This window comes from Hylaeus volcanicus, chromosome 2 (assembly GCF_026283585.1).
Source record: "Hylaeus volcanicus isolate JK05 chromosome 2, UHH_iyHylVolc1.0_haploid, whole genome shotgun sequence".
NCBI lineage: Eukaryota > Metazoa > Arthropoda > Insecta > Hymenoptera > Colletidae > Hylaeus > Hylaeus volcanicus.
In genome coordinates, this window is record NC_071977.1 from 29215949 (window position 1) to 29234860 (window position 18912).

General features: G+C 42.5%; 6 protein-coding genes across 13 annotated transcripts in view; 2 read left to right on the forward strand and 4 right to left on the reverse strand.

Moving 5' to 3' along the window:
• The window catches only part of LOC128872764 (RING finger and CHY zinc finger domain-containing protein 1), a 7448-nt gene extending 4804 nt beyond the window's left edge, over positions 1-2644 (reverse strand). For both annotated transcript variants that reach the window (XM_054115778.1, XM_054115777.1), the window contains exons 1-2: positions 2504-2644; positions 1947-2211 (exon numbers count right to left, since the gene is read on the reverse strand). In XM_054115778.1, the coding sequence (XP_053971753.1) occupies positions 1947-2153 (207 nt within the window). In that variant the 5' untranslated portion in view covers positions 2154-2211; positions 2504-2644. The remainder of the gene's footprint in view (positions 1-1946; positions 2212-2503) is intronic.
• The window catches only part of LOC128872763 (probable cytosolic iron-sulfur protein assembly protein Ciao1), a 164069-nt gene that overhangs the window by 28615 nt on the left and 116542 nt on the right, over positions 1-18912 (reverse strand). The window lies entirely within an intron of this gene.
• LOC128872768 (checkpoint protein HUS1) lies at positions 2909-6222 on the forward strand. Of its 5 annotated transcripts, none has more exons than XM_054115782.1 (4): positions 2909-3019; positions 5009-5049; positions 5250-5656; positions 5776-6222. In XM_054115782.1, the coding sequence occupies exons 1-4, from the start codon at positions 3015-3017 to the stop codon at positions 6142-6144; spliced, it is 822 nt and encodes a 273-aa protein (XP_053971757.1). In that variant the 5' UTR covers positions 2909-3014; the 3' UTR covers positions 6145-6222. The 5 variants fall into 5 exon arrangements, with proteins under 5 accessions (XP_053971757.1, XP_053971758.1, XP_053971756.1 ...); XM_054115783.1 differs by lacking the exon at positions 2909-3019 and adding an exon at positions 3375-3535; XM_054115784.1 differs by lacking the exon at positions 2909-3019 and adding an exon at positions 4760-4899.
• On the reverse strand, positions 6184-8946 carry LOC128872761 (nuclear pore glycoprotein p62). Of its 3 annotated transcripts, XM_054115770.1 has the most exons (7): positions 8324-8693; positions 7963-8163; positions 7686-7892; positions 7353-7607; positions 7086-7248; positions 6781-7018; positions 6184-6709 (listed from the first exon to the last, which is right to left on the reverse strand). In XM_054115770.1, exons 2-7 carry the CDS (start codon positions 8030-8032, stop codon positions 6347-6349), a joined length of 1296 nt encoding a protein of 431 aa, XP_053971745.1. In that variant the 5' UTR covers positions 8033-8163; positions 8324-8693; the 3' UTR covers positions 6184-6346. The 3 variants fall into 3 exon arrangements, with proteins under 3 accessions (XP_053971745.1, XP_053971744.1, XP_053971742.1); XM_054115769.1 differs by lacking the exon at positions 8324-8693 and adding an exon at positions 8808-8946 and having other exon boundaries at positions 7353-7892; XM_054115767.1 differs by having other exon boundaries at positions 7353-7892; positions 8324-8690.
• On the forward strand, positions 10095-12079 carry LOC128872760 (UDP-glucuronosyltransferase 2B19-like). The gene is made up of 4 exons (XM_054115766.1): positions 10095-10472; positions 10533-10878; positions 10947-11202; positions 11287-12079. The coding sequence occupies exons 1-4, from the start codon at positions 10105-10107 to the stop codon at positions 11796-11798; spliced, it is 1482 nt and encodes a 493-aa protein (XP_053971741.1). The 5' UTR covers positions 10095-10104; the 3' UTR covers positions 11799-12079.
• The window catches only part of LOC128872762 (protein Wnt-1-like), a 65365-nt gene continuing 58685 nt past the window's right edge, over positions 12233-18912 (reverse strand). Inside the window, exons 5-7 of the mRNA XM_054115771.1 lie at positions 17820-17997; positions 17168-17399; positions 12233-16846 (exon numbers count right to left, since the gene is read on the reverse strand). Of these exons, the coding sequence (XP_053971746.1) occupies positions 16645-16846; positions 17168-17399; positions 17820-17997 (612 nt within the window). The 3' untranslated portion in view covers positions 12233-16644. The remainder of the gene's footprint in view (positions 16847-17167; positions 17400-17819; positions 17998-18912) is intronic.

Sequence of the window (18912 nt, forward strand, 5' to 3'; positions counted from 1 at the left end):
CTGGTTAAACTAGAGTTACAAATAGTTGAATACAGAGGCATAGAATTGATTGTGTTATACTTAATAAATTAAGGTCGATGAATTTATTCTAATGTAACCGTACATAAATATTAAAAATGAATTTTATTAAGCCGTACATATTCAACGGATCAAAACTTCAAGTCTTTTACAACGAATGCTCATGCGAATTTAGGAATGCAGTATTTATTAATTTAATCAATACGATCCCCAGGATCCCTGGTTACGTCTCAGTGCGCGACATGGTTGTATCGCACACGAGAGATAGAGAAAAAGCTCGCGCGCGAACGATTTCGGAATCAGTCGTTAATTGCGAGACCGCGACGCGTTCATTTTAGACGTTTATTGTATCGATCACCCGGCAAGTTCAAGGATAGTCGCGAAAATGTGAAATTTTGCTCGCTGCAACGACGAAATTTTGTCGAATTTCGTAACATAGACTCGATGTATTCTCCTCGAGCGATTTATCGTCCTATACATTGTTGATTTGAGCACGATTGAATTCGTGAAAACGCTGTTCCATAGATCGATAATCGTTACCTCTCGTCGTTGCGTCACTTGAGGCAATTCGAATGTTCTTCAAACGTGCACTGTATTTCGATTGATTCGAAATACAGTTCGATACAGTTCGAATTCACGATGACAACGTAACGCAAACAAAAAACATAATTACCACAATTGTATTTCACAAAAAAAATTGAATGGGTAAAATTCATATTCAAATACAAATTTCGCAATAGCGAGTAAAACACGAACAACTTTCTATTCGTTATCTGTTACATAAAAATTAAAATTCGAATTGTAACGAATAGAGAAAATTTTGCCCATTTCGGATACAAACGTCCGTGCTTTCATCGATTCAGAACGTACCATTCACGATGCGTCGTTACGTGAATTAATAATATAATTAACCGTCAATTGGTGACGTGCGTCACTTACTCGACAATTTAACAGACAAATTAATCATTTTACATACAGAACATCGATTAATGTTCCGGTTGCGTCGTTATCGCGTATCGTCGATCGATTCGAAATTTCAACGAATACACACGAGCTGGCATTGGACGTATTTTTATCTATTACAGATAACGTTCGAACGAACAAAATTACCAAGTAATCCTTTATCTAGATGAGCCTCTATTCCCGAGTCACGAATAAACTCCTATCTGGATGAAACGTTTATTCAAATGAGATCTTATTCGGATAAAAGTTTATTCGTGACTCACGAATCAATATTTATTTTTTTCATAGTAAGGAGAAAGTAATTATTTATGCAAGCGTCCGCGTGTTTTGCGATCTGTGTTGTTTGTACACGGTATGCAATTTTTATAAACGTATGAAAAATGTACGAGTGGTTAAAGATAACGCAGAAGAAAATCGCATACATTGCACAGACGCTACACGCACACGATATGCACGCATACACTTCGCACGTATGTTCATCACGTAGAGACATGTGCCTGTGCAAAGAATTGTTTTCTCGTTTACATAACGAGTAAATATTCGTTCTTCCTTGCTCGGATAAGGTTATATTCAAGAGTCCTTTGCTCGAATAAAAGTTTCATCCTGAAAGACTATCCACGGATTTATTCGAAATTATTCAAATGCTGCTCAACTCTAAGACAAACAAAACGATGACGTTAGGACAAAGCGAATGGTTAACGAGATCCAAGTGCACCCACTGTCCTTTGTAACGTGTACGAAAGACGGTTGCGGGAAACGAGACACTGTTAAGACTCACGGTGAAAAAGGATTTGGAAGATTAGTCGGCGAGTCTCGGGGGCGGGTGAAACGTCAAGTGATCACTGTGAATCCGCGTGATCGGTATGTCGAAAACACAACGGTTAGGCTCCTCCGCTGGACGGATACGCGCGCGGCGTTGGACTAGAAAGGAGACACAGATGAGAAAAAGAAGAGAGAGAACTCACCACGAACTTGGACTTTCGCTTGTAGTGCTCGCAGCCGTAATTGTTGTCGGCTGTGCCGGGAGAGGACGGTTCCTCCTTGGACATGGACGCACGTTCGGCAACGGTTCGTGGTTTGTCGTTGTTCTCCATTTCGTCTTGAACCTTAAATTCCTCTTTGAAATCCTTTAAATTCTTTCTCCTCCGACGCCACCGACTCCTCTTTCCCATCGATTCGCGCGTCCTTTCCAGATTTTCTCGCAGCGTGCTCGATTAACACCGCCCCGGTCTACAGTTTGTTTGTTTAATTAACACAACGATACGAACGCGACAAGGGGGAGAAAAATGGGAAAAGAACGGAGAGCGCGTTCCGAGCACGCGTCGCGTATCCGACAGGTAGAATTCTATTTTTTATATACGCAAAGTATATTTATTCGCACGATGTACGAACAAATAATAATTGCCGCGTATAGAGCGATTTATCCATAAAAAGTTCTAGCCGAGTCCGTTTCATTCGACGCGGGGCATCGTACTTCGATTGCACGATTCAGACATTTTTATCGAGCAATTAACCTGTTTACCTTTTAATTGTTCTTGGAAAGTTGTTAGTTAGACGAGGATTCGAGATTTTTGTCCATCTTTGAACGTTCGGGGGATTTCACTGTTAAGCGGGTATAGGATCCATCAAGTGGAAGCGACGGGAAACGTCTCGAGCATCGGTGTGGCCGTTCGCGAACACGAATTTCCGCCGAGCCATCGCCACTCGTGTCGAGTAGACCACTCTCTACGTCGCAAACGTTTCCACGGGGAACAATCTCGCGCGATTATCTCGAGGCATCGCGGGATTTTCGTCGTTGAACGAATCCAATGACTGAGAACGCTTTAAGACTGCTCGTTCGTTTTCGAAACCGTTCGCGTCGACACACCGACCACCGATTTTCACCCACGATAATTTTTTTTGAGAAAACGAACGTCACTCGTCGCAACGCAACTCTGGCTTGTTGCACTATCACCACAGTGTAACGATTACAACGGCAGTCGACATACGGAAAAAACGATGCAAAACTTGTGGCCGGAAGTTGCGACGACTCGATGAGGTACTACCACTGTGTACTCCGCTACGTCCCCGTTAGTATAGCCACACGACCTTCAGCGCGAAAATTTGAATGTATCCGAACATCGTACAACCATGGACAAGGTACAGAATAGAACGGGAGTTTGATGGGAGTACTGACCATTGGGAATTTTCTGCCGAATACGTTATTCACTAGCACTAGTGGCGCCATCGGTGGGAAAATCTTCAAGTTCGTAGTGAAAATAGTTCTCACCGTTTCCGTATGATGGTGCCACCGAACTGTAAATTGTGGCAGCACTGTTAACATCGACTTATGCGCCCCCTACACGCTAGATTTAAGTTGGTGGAAGCATTACCACCTAGTACCTAGATCAGTCTAGACGAAACTTGTAAAGAGTACAGACGCGCCATTTACGCGCTATTCCAATAACGTTAAGTTTTATAAAAAGTGTATTCTTTAATTAAGACCGCGTGATTCCGGTGAATTCTAGCTCATTAAAAGTTCTCCCATTACCGGGTCCCGACAAAATCCTGCCAGGTAAGTTGCCGCATGCAAGGGGCACCTCTGCCCCTAGGGGATGACAACCAAATCGACAAGCAGGCTAGTATCGGTTGGTGCATACCAGGGGCACCTCTGCGCCAACGATGTACCAACTTCCTAACACATCCTACCACCTCTGAGTACCTCCTAACATCTCGTAATACCTCTTAACAGCTCCTAACAACACCCAACAACTCTGAACGCCTCCTAACAACTCCTAACACCTCCTAACACATCCTAATACCTCTTAACACTTCCTGACACCATTTTAATTTCCTTTCATTTCCTAGCACATTTCACTTCTTTCCATGGCACACCTCTTCCTCTATTGATGAAAAAGGTAAGTTTCAAGTTACAATTAAAAATTATGCCACCTCCTAGTTCATCATGCTCTCCTGATACAAAAGATAAGTTTCGAGCTATAAATAAAAGTTATGCCACCTCTTCGAGGATCATGTTCTCCTGATACCAAAATGTAAAATTGGGCCAGAATTCCCATACGTACCGAAAATTGTGCCCCTTGAATTAGGCAACCTTGACTTACAGATACGTCGGGCCGGTTGCCTGCTCGTAGGCGCAAACGTGCCACCTCTTCGCATATACATGTTCTCCTGTTACCAGGAGTAAATATCCGACATTTCCCGTCACAATTTTGAGCGGGGTCAAAATTCAACAGAGTTGCAACTCAGAAGTTCGGCAAATTGTGACAAAATCCGAAAAATCGACTCGACTTTGCAACATTGTTGCAGTCTTGAGAGAAGCTATTTGCAACATTGTTGAGCTTGCAATATTGTTGCAGTCCCGAGAGGAGCAATTTGCGACATTGTTGTAGTCCCGAGAGAAGCTATTTGCAACATTGTTGAGCTCGAAACATTGTTGTAGGCCCAAGAGGAGCAATTTGCAACATTGTTTCAGTCCCTCCTGCAACCCCCTTGCAACCTCCTAACACATCCTACCATCTCTGAATACCTCCTAACATCTAGGAGATGTTATACCTCCTAATACCGGTTGTCATCTTTTAGGCTTTCGGTTGTCATCTTTTAGGCGCAGAGATGCCCCTTCCATGCGACAACCTATGCTAGCCGGTTTGTCGATTCGGTTGCCATCTCGTAGGCGCAGAGATGACCCCCGCCGCCCCCCCACCGTTGCGTCAACCCATGTGGCTGATTTGTCAGTTCGGTGGCACCATCTTACAGAAACAGTGAGAACTATCTTCACTACAAGCTTGGGTGTTTTCCCACCGATGGCGCCACTGATACCAAACCATTCCCCGTCTAGTTCTGATCAAAACTTCCAAAAGTAGTTCGTTGTTTTGACCACGACATGGGGATAATAATTGTTGGTCCATGAAGCAGCTAATGGTACAAATGATACTTTAATTCCCGCGTAAAATTGATTCTCTTTAAAAGAATCTCTCTGTTTATTGTTGTCATAAAATACTGTTATTATACGATCAATTATGAAATTCAGATGCAGGATGGTGGACGTGGTTGCTATGAGAGATTTCACGAGTGAGTTTAAATGCCAAAAACTGTTTCTAACCTTCTCCATAGTCTGCTTGATTGTCAAAGTACATCATATTTTACAGTGTAAAAGAAATTTAATGGACATAGTTATCTATTATTTGGTAATAATAAGTATCTTCCTATTCATGTTACGATTACTTCCTTTTATTAATAAAAAAAATTATTAAATAAATTTTTCATTGCAGATATCGTTAACATTATTTCTCGATTAACACGACAATGTACCCTGCGAATATCGCCAAACGAGCTGTGCTTTAGCGTCGCTGACGATCGACGATCGATGGTATGGGCAGAATTGAGTCAACACCATTTCTTTATCGAATACATTATGAACGGTGTTACCGAGGAGCAAAACGAAATTTATTTAGAATGCGATGCCATCATGCTAAGCAGATCGTTGAGTTCTTTACGGATGACTGCGAAAAGCGTAAAAATTAAATTAACGAATAAACGACAACCTTGTTTAACGCTGGAAATCGAATTGCCCTCGTTGAGCATCGAATCGCGACAATGTTTACACGACGTACCAGTCAGAGTCATACCCCGACGAGAATGGCCGGAATATCAAGCGCCAAACATACCAGAATTTAATGTAATGTACGATTTTAATGAATTTATAAAAAAATATATATATATATATATATACAAAGAAGAGTTGAATCACTTTTAGCATTAAGGAATGCTTAAACGATATATTTTCACGCTTTACAGATATCGGTGGATATGCCAAATTTAAAACATGTAAGGAACATAGTCGACAGGATGAAGAATATGAGTCCACGATTAACGATAACCGCTGACAAGTCTGGTATGTTTGTACTCGAAATCGACACGGAAAGCGCAACGGTTTCAACGCATTTTCAGGATCTCCAAGTATGGAGTTGCAGTCAAAAAGACGTTGACGACGATAAAGTATCGGCCAGTATCGATATCAAAAAGTTTTATACATTTTTGGCGTGGGACATTTTACATCCGGAGAGTGTGAAATGTAATATACTTCACGAACAAATGGTGAACTTATATCTACAGTTAGCGGATCATCTTAAAATACAGTACTTTATTCCGTCGCTAGCTACCTGAGTTATTGTTTGAACATTGTAACCACCGATTTCGATGATGTCACTCTAACATAATACATATTATTTATTTTTTATACAACTGCTCGGCTTGTGTTTTATTTTCCTAAATACATAAAAACAAACGGTACAAAATTTACTCCTCCCGACAAAAGAAATCGATACATTTCTCTTTGAACGTTTATCGAATGATGATATAATTAAAGTTAATTATACGCTAGGCTTAAATTTCGTTCATTTTCTTGTCTAAAATTTTGATGCATTTGATCGATTTGTTGTATCTTTTGATTTAGTAGATTTGTCTGTTGGTCTAACCATTGCAAACTGTTCATGTGCGCGTTCAATATTTTACCTATTTGAACGATTGGATCGCTAGAATCTTGAGTACGATTAGCTTGATTCAAATGCTCGATGATTTCCTTCAAATCTTCCGACATACATTTCAATTGTGTATCGAGTTCCTCCGCTAAACGATACGTGTATTCTCTCTCAGGATCGGAAACTGAGAGAGATTCTAATTCCTTTTCCAGTGGTACCAAACAATCCTGTAATTCCTTTTGTTGACCAACCTATATTTGATCATCACGTGTTTATAACAAGCTCCAAAATATTTATTTAAATGCCACGGTAATAAACTTACCACATAGTCCAACTCGTGTTCCAATTGTTGCTGTTCAATTTTCACTCTTTCAACTTCTTGATTGAGCGCTACTATTTTTTCTCCGTTAGTTATAAGCAATTTGTCCCAAGCGTTAACTTGCGCAGCTTGATTAACAAATACTTTTTCTTGTTCCTCCAATTCTAAAGTCCATTTATTGATAGACTCTTCGAATGAGTTTATGGATGCCGGTTGACTCGCATTTGCAGATGAACTAACGCTACGATGTTTTCCTTGTTAATAGTAAATCAAAATTTGCGCGTCTAACTCAAAAACTGTATCCTTACGTAGTAGTCGTCCCCAACGATAATTGAGTACTCGGAGTTGTAAGACTCGGAGCGGCAGACGTTTTGTTTAAAGAGAATCCTGTTGTACTAGCTGCAGTTGTGCCTGTACCGAAAGCAAATCCTGTACCTACAGAGGTTGTACCAGTTGTGGTTAATGCGAAACCTGTGAAAGACGTTATATTGATTATTCGTACTAATAAGAATAGAATTAAATTGCATTCAAAATTATAATCGATAAACCAATTGAGAGTATTCAAACATCGATACCTGTCGCTTGCGTTGTTGTGGTCGATGCTGTTGTTGCGGTAGATGCTGCGCCAAGAGTAAATCCTGTTCCCGCTGTCATCGTATTCGGAGTGCCGAACGTTAAACCAGTTGTAGGGACGGACGACGTGGCTTCGCCACCTCCCAAGGAGAATCCACTGGTAATTGGCTTAGTCACGAAACCTGACGTAGGTACAGTTGTTGTTGTAGCAGTGGTACTACCTCCTAAGCTAAACCCTAGAGTACTTCCAGCCGGAGCTGTAGTAGGAAATCCTGTAGATGCTACGGTACTGGCTGTACCGGGAGTTACACCGGTACTCACAATCGTACCCATACCAAAGGATATCCCGGGTGTTTGCTGAGTTGTAGTACTTGTAGGAGCAATGTTAGGTGTTCCAAAACTAAATCCTGTACCTTGAGCAGGCGTCGTATTTAATCCGGTACCAAACATAGTGCCAGGCTTATTTTGCACAGGTGTCGAAGTCAAAGAAAATCCTGTCGATTTTCCTGCATCTCCTGCGCCGGTAGCTCCGAATGTAAAAGCTGCAAGAAATATATACACGTTATAAACAATATACATAATTTTGTATTATTGTACAATATTTAAACATACTTGTATTCGGAGCATTACTCGCACACGTAGTAGCTGTCTGTCGCTTCGAACTATCTAAGGTGAAACTCATGTTTGTTTTTTACGTGTATTTCAAATACACGACGATAGATATCTAAAATTATGGTCGAACAATTTCTAAGCACGTTGAGTTTTCATTCAAAGGTATCAGCTTTTATTCATTATTAACTTTCTTTCGACGTTCTGCAAATAAAAATTTAAAATCGACTAGGTTAATTTCAGAGGTTCCTAAACACAGAATAAACGATGAAACAATGCAATGTCAACGTTCAAGGTTCGAACGATGGACTATTTTTAAACACTGTGTTCACGATTTTCGTATTTAACCTATTTTTGAGATTACCTTCGCAAATTGAAATCAAATCGCTTCACCGAAGTAACTGCAACGCACGTTTTGTCGTTTCTAACCAATCCGCGAGTTGGATGCGTACACTATATCAGATTTTATCTGAACAGATGTATTACAATGACGTAGTCGTACGTTGGAAACGTAATCGTTCTTTGGAAACTAACCTCTAGCTTTCAAAATAAAACGTAATTTCATTCGATTACGATTCAATTTGGCAAGTTGAAAGGAAGGCTTGAGTAGTTGGGTAACATAGCCAATTTATAGTTAAGTCAAATTATCAACACATCGAGAAGATGTAAATGGTTGTAAATGATGTGTAATTTACACAGGGGTGGCTCTACCCATACGACACAAACTTAAAGGGTTCAGCTTTAGAGGGCGTTGTAGCTGAGTCATTTTCAATAAGCGAATTCATTCAAATTTATCCGGGTAAATTTGAGTTTACTCAAAAAATGATTATAAAATTTCGATCTGCTACCTTAGCAAAATAAAAATCTCAGTATGGAAGGTGGAGGGCCATGGGGTTACGACGCTTACGACGCCGCCTACTTTTGAGACGGTCCTGAATGTATGGCACACTCGATCCGGCACGATTGAAAGGTTATAAACGTCTCTTCCTCTAATAAACGAATAACATTAGTCATTAGCAGTGTACAAAGGTGTGAATGAACAAAAGCGTACGTTTAAATAAGTGTAACTCTACAAAGTGCAGTTGACTCTGCGCGACTAACCTCCGTTTGATATATGAATGTCAAACAATTTAAACTCTTTCATAGCAATGCATAATTGACGTTTATAATTGACATTAATATCACGCGACGAAGACACGCGTCACGGTTAAATAGAGCGCAGTCGAGTACAATCCAATGCATCTATAATGCAACCATACTTTTCCATGAGGTTTAACCGGGCCCGGTGTCTGAGCATCTCTCTGGACCGCTGACCAAGGCGAAGTTTGTTCACGACAGTCGAATGTCGCGACCCACGCGATGTGCGTCACGTACGAATCACTCGTACGTCTAATATTCATCTGTTCTTCGACCTAAACGTTTATGGTACATAGTCCGTGCACGAACGAGTCTCATTTACACGTTCCGAGTGAAAAGCAACGTTGTTTACTCGGTCAACAAGCGATAACGCGTCCGTTAAGGGCGCCAAAATTCTATTTTGCGCATGTATTTTACCATTGAATTGTAAAGATTCGTGTATCACTATGAATAAATTGAACAGAGTTTGATCGAAACCATCGATCGAGTCTCAGATTAACTATTACATCAGTTCCACGCGTACATAGTGCGGTCCAGTAGTGTTGGTCGCAGTGCTTCTAAAAAAAAAGTGCCCACGATTCGAACTCCGAATCGGCGTTCCCAGCATTCAAGAAATAAACGTTTCTGTGTTTACACGAACACGCTTAAACATTTGCGAACGTTTATACTCCAAACGTCGGATACTGGAAGGAAGTTAGCGTTCGGCTTATCTCTACGAAGTTTCGGGAACGATTCTCGTTTTCTTTCTTGGAGGATGAGTGACCCGTTTCGAAATCTCTGCCGGCGCGATAACTAACGGAAGATTGCTCCGGAATTTGAACGAATACGCGATACAATTATTATACGTCTAACTTTTTCTACCTATCGTATTTAAAATATCGTACATTACACACATCGTGAATTGTATCGATGTTCTTGTAATTCTTAAAATATCTATCCGTTAAAAATCTTTCGTTTTAAAACGAGACTTATCCTGATTCTTTTATCGATCGCCGTCGCTGTTCGATCATGTCGGTATTCGTCGATTTATTCGCGTACCTTTGTCTCCTGCGTATCGTAAGCAGTTCAAGCTTGACCGCACCTCCGCAATCGGCAGTGGTGGTCGCGTTCGAAGATGTTTACGATTTGTCTTTGCTGGCCAATACATTGTCGGATCAATTGATCGACGCCACGTTGATAATACCGGCGTCTAAAAAGGAGGACCTCTACGAGACGTTGATCGACGTTGAGGTGCTGACGGTGGATGTCCAGATCGAGGAATCCGCGTACCCAGAGACCAAGGCGGTTCAGGCCTGCGAGGCTCTGCTGAAGGATGGACAGATCGCCAAAAAAATACAGGAAATTCGACCGACTTTCGTCATATTCCCTGCGCTCAGGTATGTCATTTTGTGTTAGATCATTAGCGATTGTAATTAAAAGCTGATATTCGATTTTAGACACGATGGATGCTTGATACCGTGGACTAAGAGCATCGAGTCGATTCCAGTGATATGGACACGCAATCGGGACGAGGAGGTATATGTGTTTGAGTACACAGGCGCAGCGTTGCCGGTGCAAAACGCTGGATTTTGGTCCAGATTGCGAACGATATTCACGAGGAGGTCGATATTCTCCGCGGGTCGGGACGATTACGCAACGTATGCTCTCCGTATAGTTGGAAAATATTTGCCAGACACCGATGTCAATTTGGATAATCTTTATGGCGATGTTCGTCTCATACTTTGGGGCGCTGATACCGTCCTGCGGTCAGATTTTGCACCGCTTACGCAGCTGATAGTCGAGGTGAGTGGGATGCACGGAGGCCTATCTTACGAGATAGTCTTTGGTTTTAATTACATGTAATATCGTAGGTCGGATGTCATCACTGTCGAGGTGCGCAACCATTGGAAGGAAGCGTGCACGAACTATTGCTTGAGTTTCGACAGGGAACGATTGTGGTTCTCCTGGACGACAATTATGAGCCGTTGATTAGAGAGTTGGTGCAAAAGCTGCCGCAGAACAGAGAGGGCCAAGCAATCATTTGGAAAAACGCCAAGTTTCAGAGCACGGATCGCGTGCTACAGAACTATTTTGTTCGCACGGCGATCGATCGACAAGATCTGATAGGTAGAAGATTGCATCTTGAATGTTATAATCTGTGCCTGGATCGAAAAGGATCTTCTCGGTTCTAATATCGTCGTTCTGTCATAGGTTACAGCCGCACGAGAGTGGTGTTGAGTCACTGCGGCGACACAGAGCTCCTGGAGGCTGGGTTTCACGGAAGACCCGTGTTATGTTTCCCCAGGAATACCCACGAGTCGAAGAACTCTGCTCGAGCGACCCAGTTGGGTTTTGCGCGTTCCACGGAGGACCTACGCGCCATCTCTGGCGAAGAGATATCAAACACGGTGAACCAGTTACACGAAATGCCCGAGTATCGCGAAAACGCTCGACGGGTATCCTTGGCTATCCGCGACAGGATAAATCCTGCCGTGGACAGGCTGATTTACTGGCTCGGTTATATGGCGAAGACCAAGGATGGTAACATGGAATTATTCTCACCGATGAACCCTGTTAGGACACCTAGCGAGGACCTCCAATTTTTCCTTGGTCTCTTCGTGGGCGGCATTTTAGGAATTTTTGCGACCGTTGGTTGTATGGTGGCGCGGTACATCTTTATCTCCAGACGAACCCAAAGGTCGAAGGGAAGATACACGCGGTGAAAGACTAAAAAATAAAATAATCGTTCGTCGAATTGCTATCTATATAAAATAAATAAAACATAATGAAATTTTCTTTTGGTTAAACAACCAACGAAGATCTCAATTCTGTTCACTTACGAGCAACTGATACGCGAACAAACTTTTATAAATAAAAATGAAAACATTTCGCGGCTAGAAGAACGGAATCCAGGTGCTGGCTAATACGGACACTTTTCGCATATGTATTTATATAAATGCACGTAGAGTACAGGTACATACAAATACAAATGTTACGAGCTAGAGTGTGTTTATCTCATTGCTAATGAAGAGACGTAACTATTACGAGAATACTTGATCGTTAAGTTGATTGATTGGAAAAGCTAGAAAGTACAGTGTAGCGTTGTGTGGAAAATAAATTACAAATTTCTCAATAGGTACTGCGCTCTGTATCGTCGTCGTCGTCGTTGTCGTCGTCGTCGTCGTCGTTGTCGTCGTCGTCGCACGAGTAGTTCGCTCGTGTGCGTTTATCGCTAGATCCTTAAAAACGTACGGACGAATCGGTTACCTCAAGTTTCACGAACTCGACTCGTTTTTTTCTTTCTTCGTTAAGGCCATGTTTCTCTCAAATCGGAATCAGCAGTTTTAGCGTCGTTTCGAGCGACGGCAAGTGGGCGCCGGTGTACAAACTCGCGTATCGTATTCATCGATCGTCATTCGATCGTTGTAAAAAACGGTGTTCGTCGTAGAAAAATTTGATTCGATGCGAAGCATTACAACAGATAGACAGGTATAAAATAAATTGATCTCTGTGTAAAAAGTTGATCGATACTTGTATCAGAGATGGGCAAAATACTTATCTACCTGAAATAACAGTATCAATTATAAAATTGGATTTCATTAAGAGCTCGACGACTGTTGACGGTGATAAACGTAATAAATTATATACGTTGTTTCTATTCGAATAATATTTTGCCTGTCTCTGGTTTCGGTGTATATAAAACGAAAAGAACAATACAGTAAAAAAGGTCGATGGTATAAAACGATGAAATTCCCATTTTAAATTGGAAGAACGTATATGAAAGATGTCCGTCGCCACAAGCGTTTTCGCGACACGATGAATTCGGACCTCGTAATTGACTAGACTGTGGCTTCAATCGGCTTGGCGTACGCGACGAAACAGCAGCTCAATCGTTCGTAACGATTAAATTAATCAAATGTTTTTCATTCATGAAATGCACGAATGCAAACATTAAAAACAGACGTCTGTGTATGTTGTGCTATTCCGAAGATGAAGGTTTCTGGTCGAAAATGTGCAATATTTAGTTTACTCGGAAATGACATTAAATTTCATTCCTCGAGTAGCCCGACAAGACTCGTGTCTTTGATTAAGTTAATCGTTGATCGTTTTGGGACTGTCGTTGATTTAATTGATGATTATTATTCGGCGGTGTCGAGTCTGAACAAGATTGAGACTTTGAAGCTTTCAGGTAAGGAGTACTCTTTGCAAAGGCGAACTAGTTTCGTCTCTGTAAAGTTACTCCGAGAGACTTCGAGTTTCTCTCTTTTTTTTCTCTTGACGCAGCATTCGATGAGAACGTAAACATTGATCGATCGTACGTATGCTTATCTATATACAGCGCGGCAGTTGTGGACGTAAAATCTACAAAACGGTAAGAAGAAGACAGTATGTACAGTCATTGGCAGAATTGTTCCCGATCCGAGCGACTCGAGGCGAACTGCCGACAGCGGGATAAAATACACGTCGTATCGCTGGCGCGGCCTCCTTTTCCTCTTTTATTTTTTTTTCCTCTCCTTTTCACCTCGCCTCGACGTGGACTCGCGCTCCCGCAGTCCGTCTCGCTCCTCGTAACTCGCATTGTTCGCCGGAACACGGCCGATATAGCGAGTCGTGTACAGTGACACGCGAAAGTATTCGAACACTCGCAAACCAAAACAACAGCAATTAAGAGTATTCTGTGTTCACTTTTTCTCGATACCGTGATTTTCCATAACTTCTACCAAACCTGTACAATCCAGATGAAATTTTGTTTAGTTGCCGTGAATGTTCCGACGGGAAGTACAGGTTTCCTATAAATAAAGATTTTAATATAAATAAATAGAAGTACAAATACCTTTCTTCGAATCTCAGCCGTCTCCATCAGGTTTGATAATTTACTAGAATAACATATAAAAATGATCTACAAGATACTTGTAACGACGACTTGCTCGAGCACCGGGTTGCCTGTTACTAGGAACGTCTCAATAAAAGGTACGAGAACTTGAAGATCTAGAAATGCTAACCCTAATCAAGGTCGTTGAAATCGGGGAGATCGATATCCATATTACGAAAAGACAAATTGAGACGCTCGATACAACTTCGAGCTATAAAATTTCATCTAACGCGAGAATTGCTAGTCGTGCAACATCGTTTCATCGATAAAATTCTGATACTCGTGTTTCCTTGTAGTCGCAACAATATTTTTAAATAAATATGCGAGGATGTAGTCGAAGCAAGCATCGTTTTATCAAGGAAGGATGCTCGCTTTTACTACAGTGTTAAACATTCCGATTTTACGATCAATACACCGCATCTTATCCAACATTTGCATGATCCTCGATTCGACCTGCGCACGCTATATGAATTTTTTTCAAGCGTGGGCGGAATACTTTTGCGCGCCACTGTAGTTGCTCCATATTTAGGTGAAGACAAGGTGGTTCTACGCGCTAGAGAGCATTGGTATACAATGAGATACCTACACAATCGTGGAGGTCTTTTACTTTGATATAAATAAGACTCTCGCGTCATACGCAAATGTTGCGAGCACGAAACAGAAGAAAAAGAAGAATGGTCGTCGAGTGGCCTAATATCTCGCCTATGTTACTCTATTCCCATGCTCACGTTCAGCCGCATGCTTATCCGGACACTCGATCTCGTCCACGCGGAACACACACACACACGCACGCACGCTTCTCTTCTATCTTTCTCTCGCGTCAGCAAAAACCGCAAATTATTAACATATTGAGTTTCAGTTATGGGACAGCAAAATGGGGTACGCGCGCGATCCGATTCACCGTTTTCGCGTCGCAAAAGAGACCACAACGGCGTTACGAATTCCTTTCCGCGAAGGTCCTTTCCCCGTGCCCCTGAAGTCGCATCGATAAGCGATGCTCTCGGTCGATTCCAATTCCCGTTACACATTTTTTTCTCTTTTTTTTTTTATCATCGTTTGCATCAAGTACCACGATGACAGCCACACATTTTTTTTACAGATCGTAGATAACCCTTGGGAATTGGACCGATTCATGGTCGATCCTCAACATGTTAACATTTACGTAAATAATGGTGCACCTGAGAGCCAGACTAGCATAATAAGCCACGTAACTGCAACTTCACAGACACATTGTACTTGCTATACATGATATTAATACTGAAACAATTCGACACAGTTTTGCGAAGGGTATTTTTACTTCGGAGGTCTCTGTACAGGGTGTCCAATTTGTCGTGACCACCCTGGACATCTTTCTCGTCCTCGATGACCAGTGAAAAGCGTCGGTGGAAGAAATAGTACGCTTTAAATGGATAAACTTTTTTTTTTTTTATCGAGGAGAAAGTTTTTCAAGGTCACCGTTAGAGACTTCAAGGTCATTTACGATGTCTTAGATCAACGATTACTTAACCGCTAGAGGACTCCCCCATGCCGCGAATTGTTTGACAAGAGATTTAATAAACATCGATATATGTATATAGATTGCGGATAATTCATTGTAATTAAATAAATAATTTAATCATGGGTCAAGTACGACCCGATTCCTCCTTGCATCCTACCGGTGGGTCGAATATATTTATAAATTTGCGTAACGCAGACGTTTAATAATAATAATAATAATAACGATATTTTACTTTGACGGATAGTTAAAAAGTAACCAGGCACCACAGACGATTAAAATGGACAATCCTTCCTTGGGTCAGCCTGATGCGTTACAATTCAAGAAACCACGAGTAACCTTATAATCTCAACAAACGTAACCTCGAAGAACTGACCGATCGATCGTTAAACATCTCTGCCGGTAGCTTTCCTATCGTCAGAAAGAACAGCGCAGACCAAGCATGTCCAACTGGTCCGCGACGTTCGACAATGGCAGCAGTCTTTGAACGATTCGGCCACCGGAGTCATTACCAAATTACGAACCGATTACAAAGACGTAATAAATATTTCGTAATCGCTTCCTTTCGCAGAAATTCGAGACCAAGGCTAAACGGCTTAGCTGGCCCTACTCTATCATAGAGCTTTGTCGCAAGACACGACAGAGTAGAAACGAACCGATTTGTGATCTTCGCACACGCATCCCCGAACGGTCGTTCCACGCCACGATCAAGCGTTACGATTTAGCTGTCTGCTCCGACACGGCGAGTATCGAGTTGGACATGCCTGGGCGCGGGGACGTTTGGGGTGGTCAAGTTGGGACCGCCTCACAGAGCACAAACACACGTAGATATGTTAATCTAACCGTCTGAAAGCTACGCTCAAAGTCACCGTTGCCGAAGAGTGGACTTACGACACTCTGACTGTCAGGTACAGAATGTTCTAACGTAACGTGTCACACACTTTTGTAGCCTCTCGCGGCGGTTTTAACGGCCCGCGACCGACCTCCCTGTGAGAGCCAGCCGGACTAAGCCATTGCAAGGTTTAAACTTAAAACAGCGCGGTGGAATCGCGGTCTACCCCCATCGCGATCGCGCGACGATCGCGAAACGGACCGTCGCGATCGAGGATCGTCGTCGTCGTCATGGAGAAAAATATCTGCCTGGACGCAGAGGGTCGTGAAGCACCTTTCGGTAGACCGACCGGAATGCAATTGCCCGCGCCTAATTGCAGACGTGTTCTTCTCGCGTGTGCCGACATAGCTCGCACTTGACGTGACAACACCAGACGAACCGACACCCACACTTCTCGGTCACGTCGCGGACCCGCGTCTGGTAGCCCCGGCCGCAGCACAGCAGTCTACATCCGTCCAGGCCCAGGGACGTTCGGTTGCATATCCTTCCCCTCGTGCCGGGTATGCCGAGTCTGAAACAGATTCGTGGATTCTTAGCGTTTCTATTAACCGAACACAACGAAGAAAGAATTAATAAACAATATATATATATAATATAATCAGACTGCGGATCTTTATGCAAAATAAAATGTTCGCGAACGTGCCTACAAAAATTGAAGCTAAATAGGAATTTATTTTATTCTGTAAATATCGTAACATGAACTTTACTTTCGAATTTTTTATATTCTTGCATATTGTTTGCATTTTGTACTTTCTTGCGCGTTCAAATTTCCCTATAAATGCATAAAGATCTGCAGTCTAGTTACCGGTTACGAAGCTATGGGATCCCTTACGTGAGATTTTTCTCGCAGTAGTCGGGACTGTCTTCGAGGTACACCAGGTCCGTCTTGTTCGGCCGCTTGAGATCGGGACGAGCAGGCCACAGCCTCGCCGATCTTCTTCCGCCACGTTGCGCCAGTCGAACCAGAGCTGCGCCCTCGTGCAACGCCGCCAGAGCAGCCCCGGCCACCCTGAACGCTGGCAATCTTCTCCAACAGACGCGCACGCTGCACGAGCCAGACATACCTACGGGACCATGAAATTGCGCTCGCATCAATTTCTATGAAAATATGTAATCCGATCGATGAACACAACCGCGGGACGCGTACCGAAAATAGAATCGGTTCTCAACCAATTCTTTGCGGGGGCTCTCTTAAATTAAGGACAGTAGCTTGTCACGGGTCAGGTTGTTTCGTCTTCCAAATATGCAGAGGAGATTTTAAATAAATACAAAGTTTCGAAGCAATCGGACAACGAGAAGCGTCCGCTTGCGAGTGTTCGCATGGAATCATTGATATAGAAAGGGTTAACTTTCCAAGGATTCTACGCGGGGGAAGACAAAGGGGAACAGATGATAATCCTAAGCCCTCGAAGCGAGCGGAATGAAAAATAAGACCGTGGACAGCGTCCCGGGGCGGTTATCTGTGGAACGCATTAATGGCTCACCGTGACACTTGCACACGCGTTGCATTCTCGAGCGGACGGCACGCCTGCCAGCTTCGCTATCGTGCTTCCTCATCAGCTGGCCAGCCAGCCCTTTCGGTCCTTGGAGGACACCCTCCTTCACAGGTTCCTCGCCGCCGTCGGACCACTCTCGCGAAAACTTCTCACCGAAGTGTATGTCCTGTGGATTCCCGAAACAAGATTCCTGTGATTTATGGCGCGACTCTAGGCTCGACAAAAATCCACCGAAATCAGAAAATCTGGACCGCGAACAGGCTAATTCTTTCGGTGTGTTCGACCCTTTGCAGTTTGGACGCCGCGAGTCCAGGAAACTTTCGGACCGATCGCGCAGGATAAACTAACGCGAGCGCGATATTTTCAAAAACGCCAATGTAGACTGTTTAAATTAGCTGCGTATTGTACGAATGTGAAGTTGAGCAGATGAGACGAGAGCAGATGAGACGAGTGCGGACGAGAGACAGGGAGAAAGTGTGAGATACAGACAAGGTAAATGCCGAGAATAAGAATAAGAATAAGAACAAGAGTAAGAAGACACAATGACCTAATCAGGGAACTGAAAATAAGAATTAAAAATTGTTGGAATGAATATTGGGTCAGCTCACCACCACTCAAAATTATTTCAAATAAGGAAAGATGTCTTTAATAACGAATGCTCTCTGATATTGCCGGCATATTATCGGTCACACAAATATGACCCATGTCTACAAAATTACTAAAAATCCACCTACGATCTGTAATTCCTGCAATGTTAAATTATCTATTGCACACGTATTACTTGACTGCCGAATCTTCCAATCTAAACGACTAGATTTCAAACTTCCGACAGATCTCAGTGACTGCCTTAACAGTCTTAGAAACATCGACGCGACTTTTTCATTTTTAAAAAGTGTAGACTTATATAACAAAGTTTAATTATTGTATATGTGCGATTAATTTGTAATTAATTTGTAACTATGCGTTACACCGTGGTCGTTAGTGGCATTGCTGTTCGTGCGACCATTATAAATAAACGATATAAAAAAAAGAGTAAGAATAAGAATCGAGAGAAATAAAGTCAATTTGTAACGTACGTGAT

Coding starts and splice junctions, on each gene's coding strand:
- LOC128872768 (XM_054115781.1), top strand. CDS start 4,998: ATGAAATTCAGATGCAGGATGGTGGACGTGGTTGCTATGAGAGATTTC. Junction 5,050..5,249: donor TGCTATGAGAGATTTCACGA/GTGAGTTTAAAT, acceptor TTTTCATTGCAG/ATATCGTTAACATTATTTCT. Junction 5,657..5,775: donor CAAACATACCAGAATTTAAT/GTAATGTACGAT, acceptor CACGCTTTACAG/ATATCGGTGGATATGCCAAA.
- LOC128872761 (XM_054115769.1), bottom strand. CDS start 8,032: ATGAGTTTCACCTTAGATAGTTCGAAGCGACAGACAGCTACTACGTGT. Junction 7,019..7,085: donor TCGTTGGGGACGACTACTAC/GTAAGGATACAG, acceptor AAAACATCGTAG/CGTTAGTTCATCTGCAAATG. Junction 6,710..6,780: donor AACACGAGTTGGACTATGTG/GTAAGTTTATTA, acceptor GATCAAATATAG/GTTGGTCAACAAAAGGAATT.
- LOC128872760 (XM_054115766.1), top strand. CDS start 10,105: ATGTCGGTATTCGTCGATTTATTCGCGTACCTTTGTCTCCTGCGTATC. Junction 10,473..10,532: donor GTCATATTCCCTGCGCTCAG/GTATGTCATTTT, acceptor ATTCGATTTTAG/ACACGATGGATGCTTGATAC. Junction 11,203..11,286: donor CGATCGACAAGATCTGATAG/GTAGAAGATTGC, acceptor GTTCTGTCATAG/GTTACAGCCGCACGAGAGTG.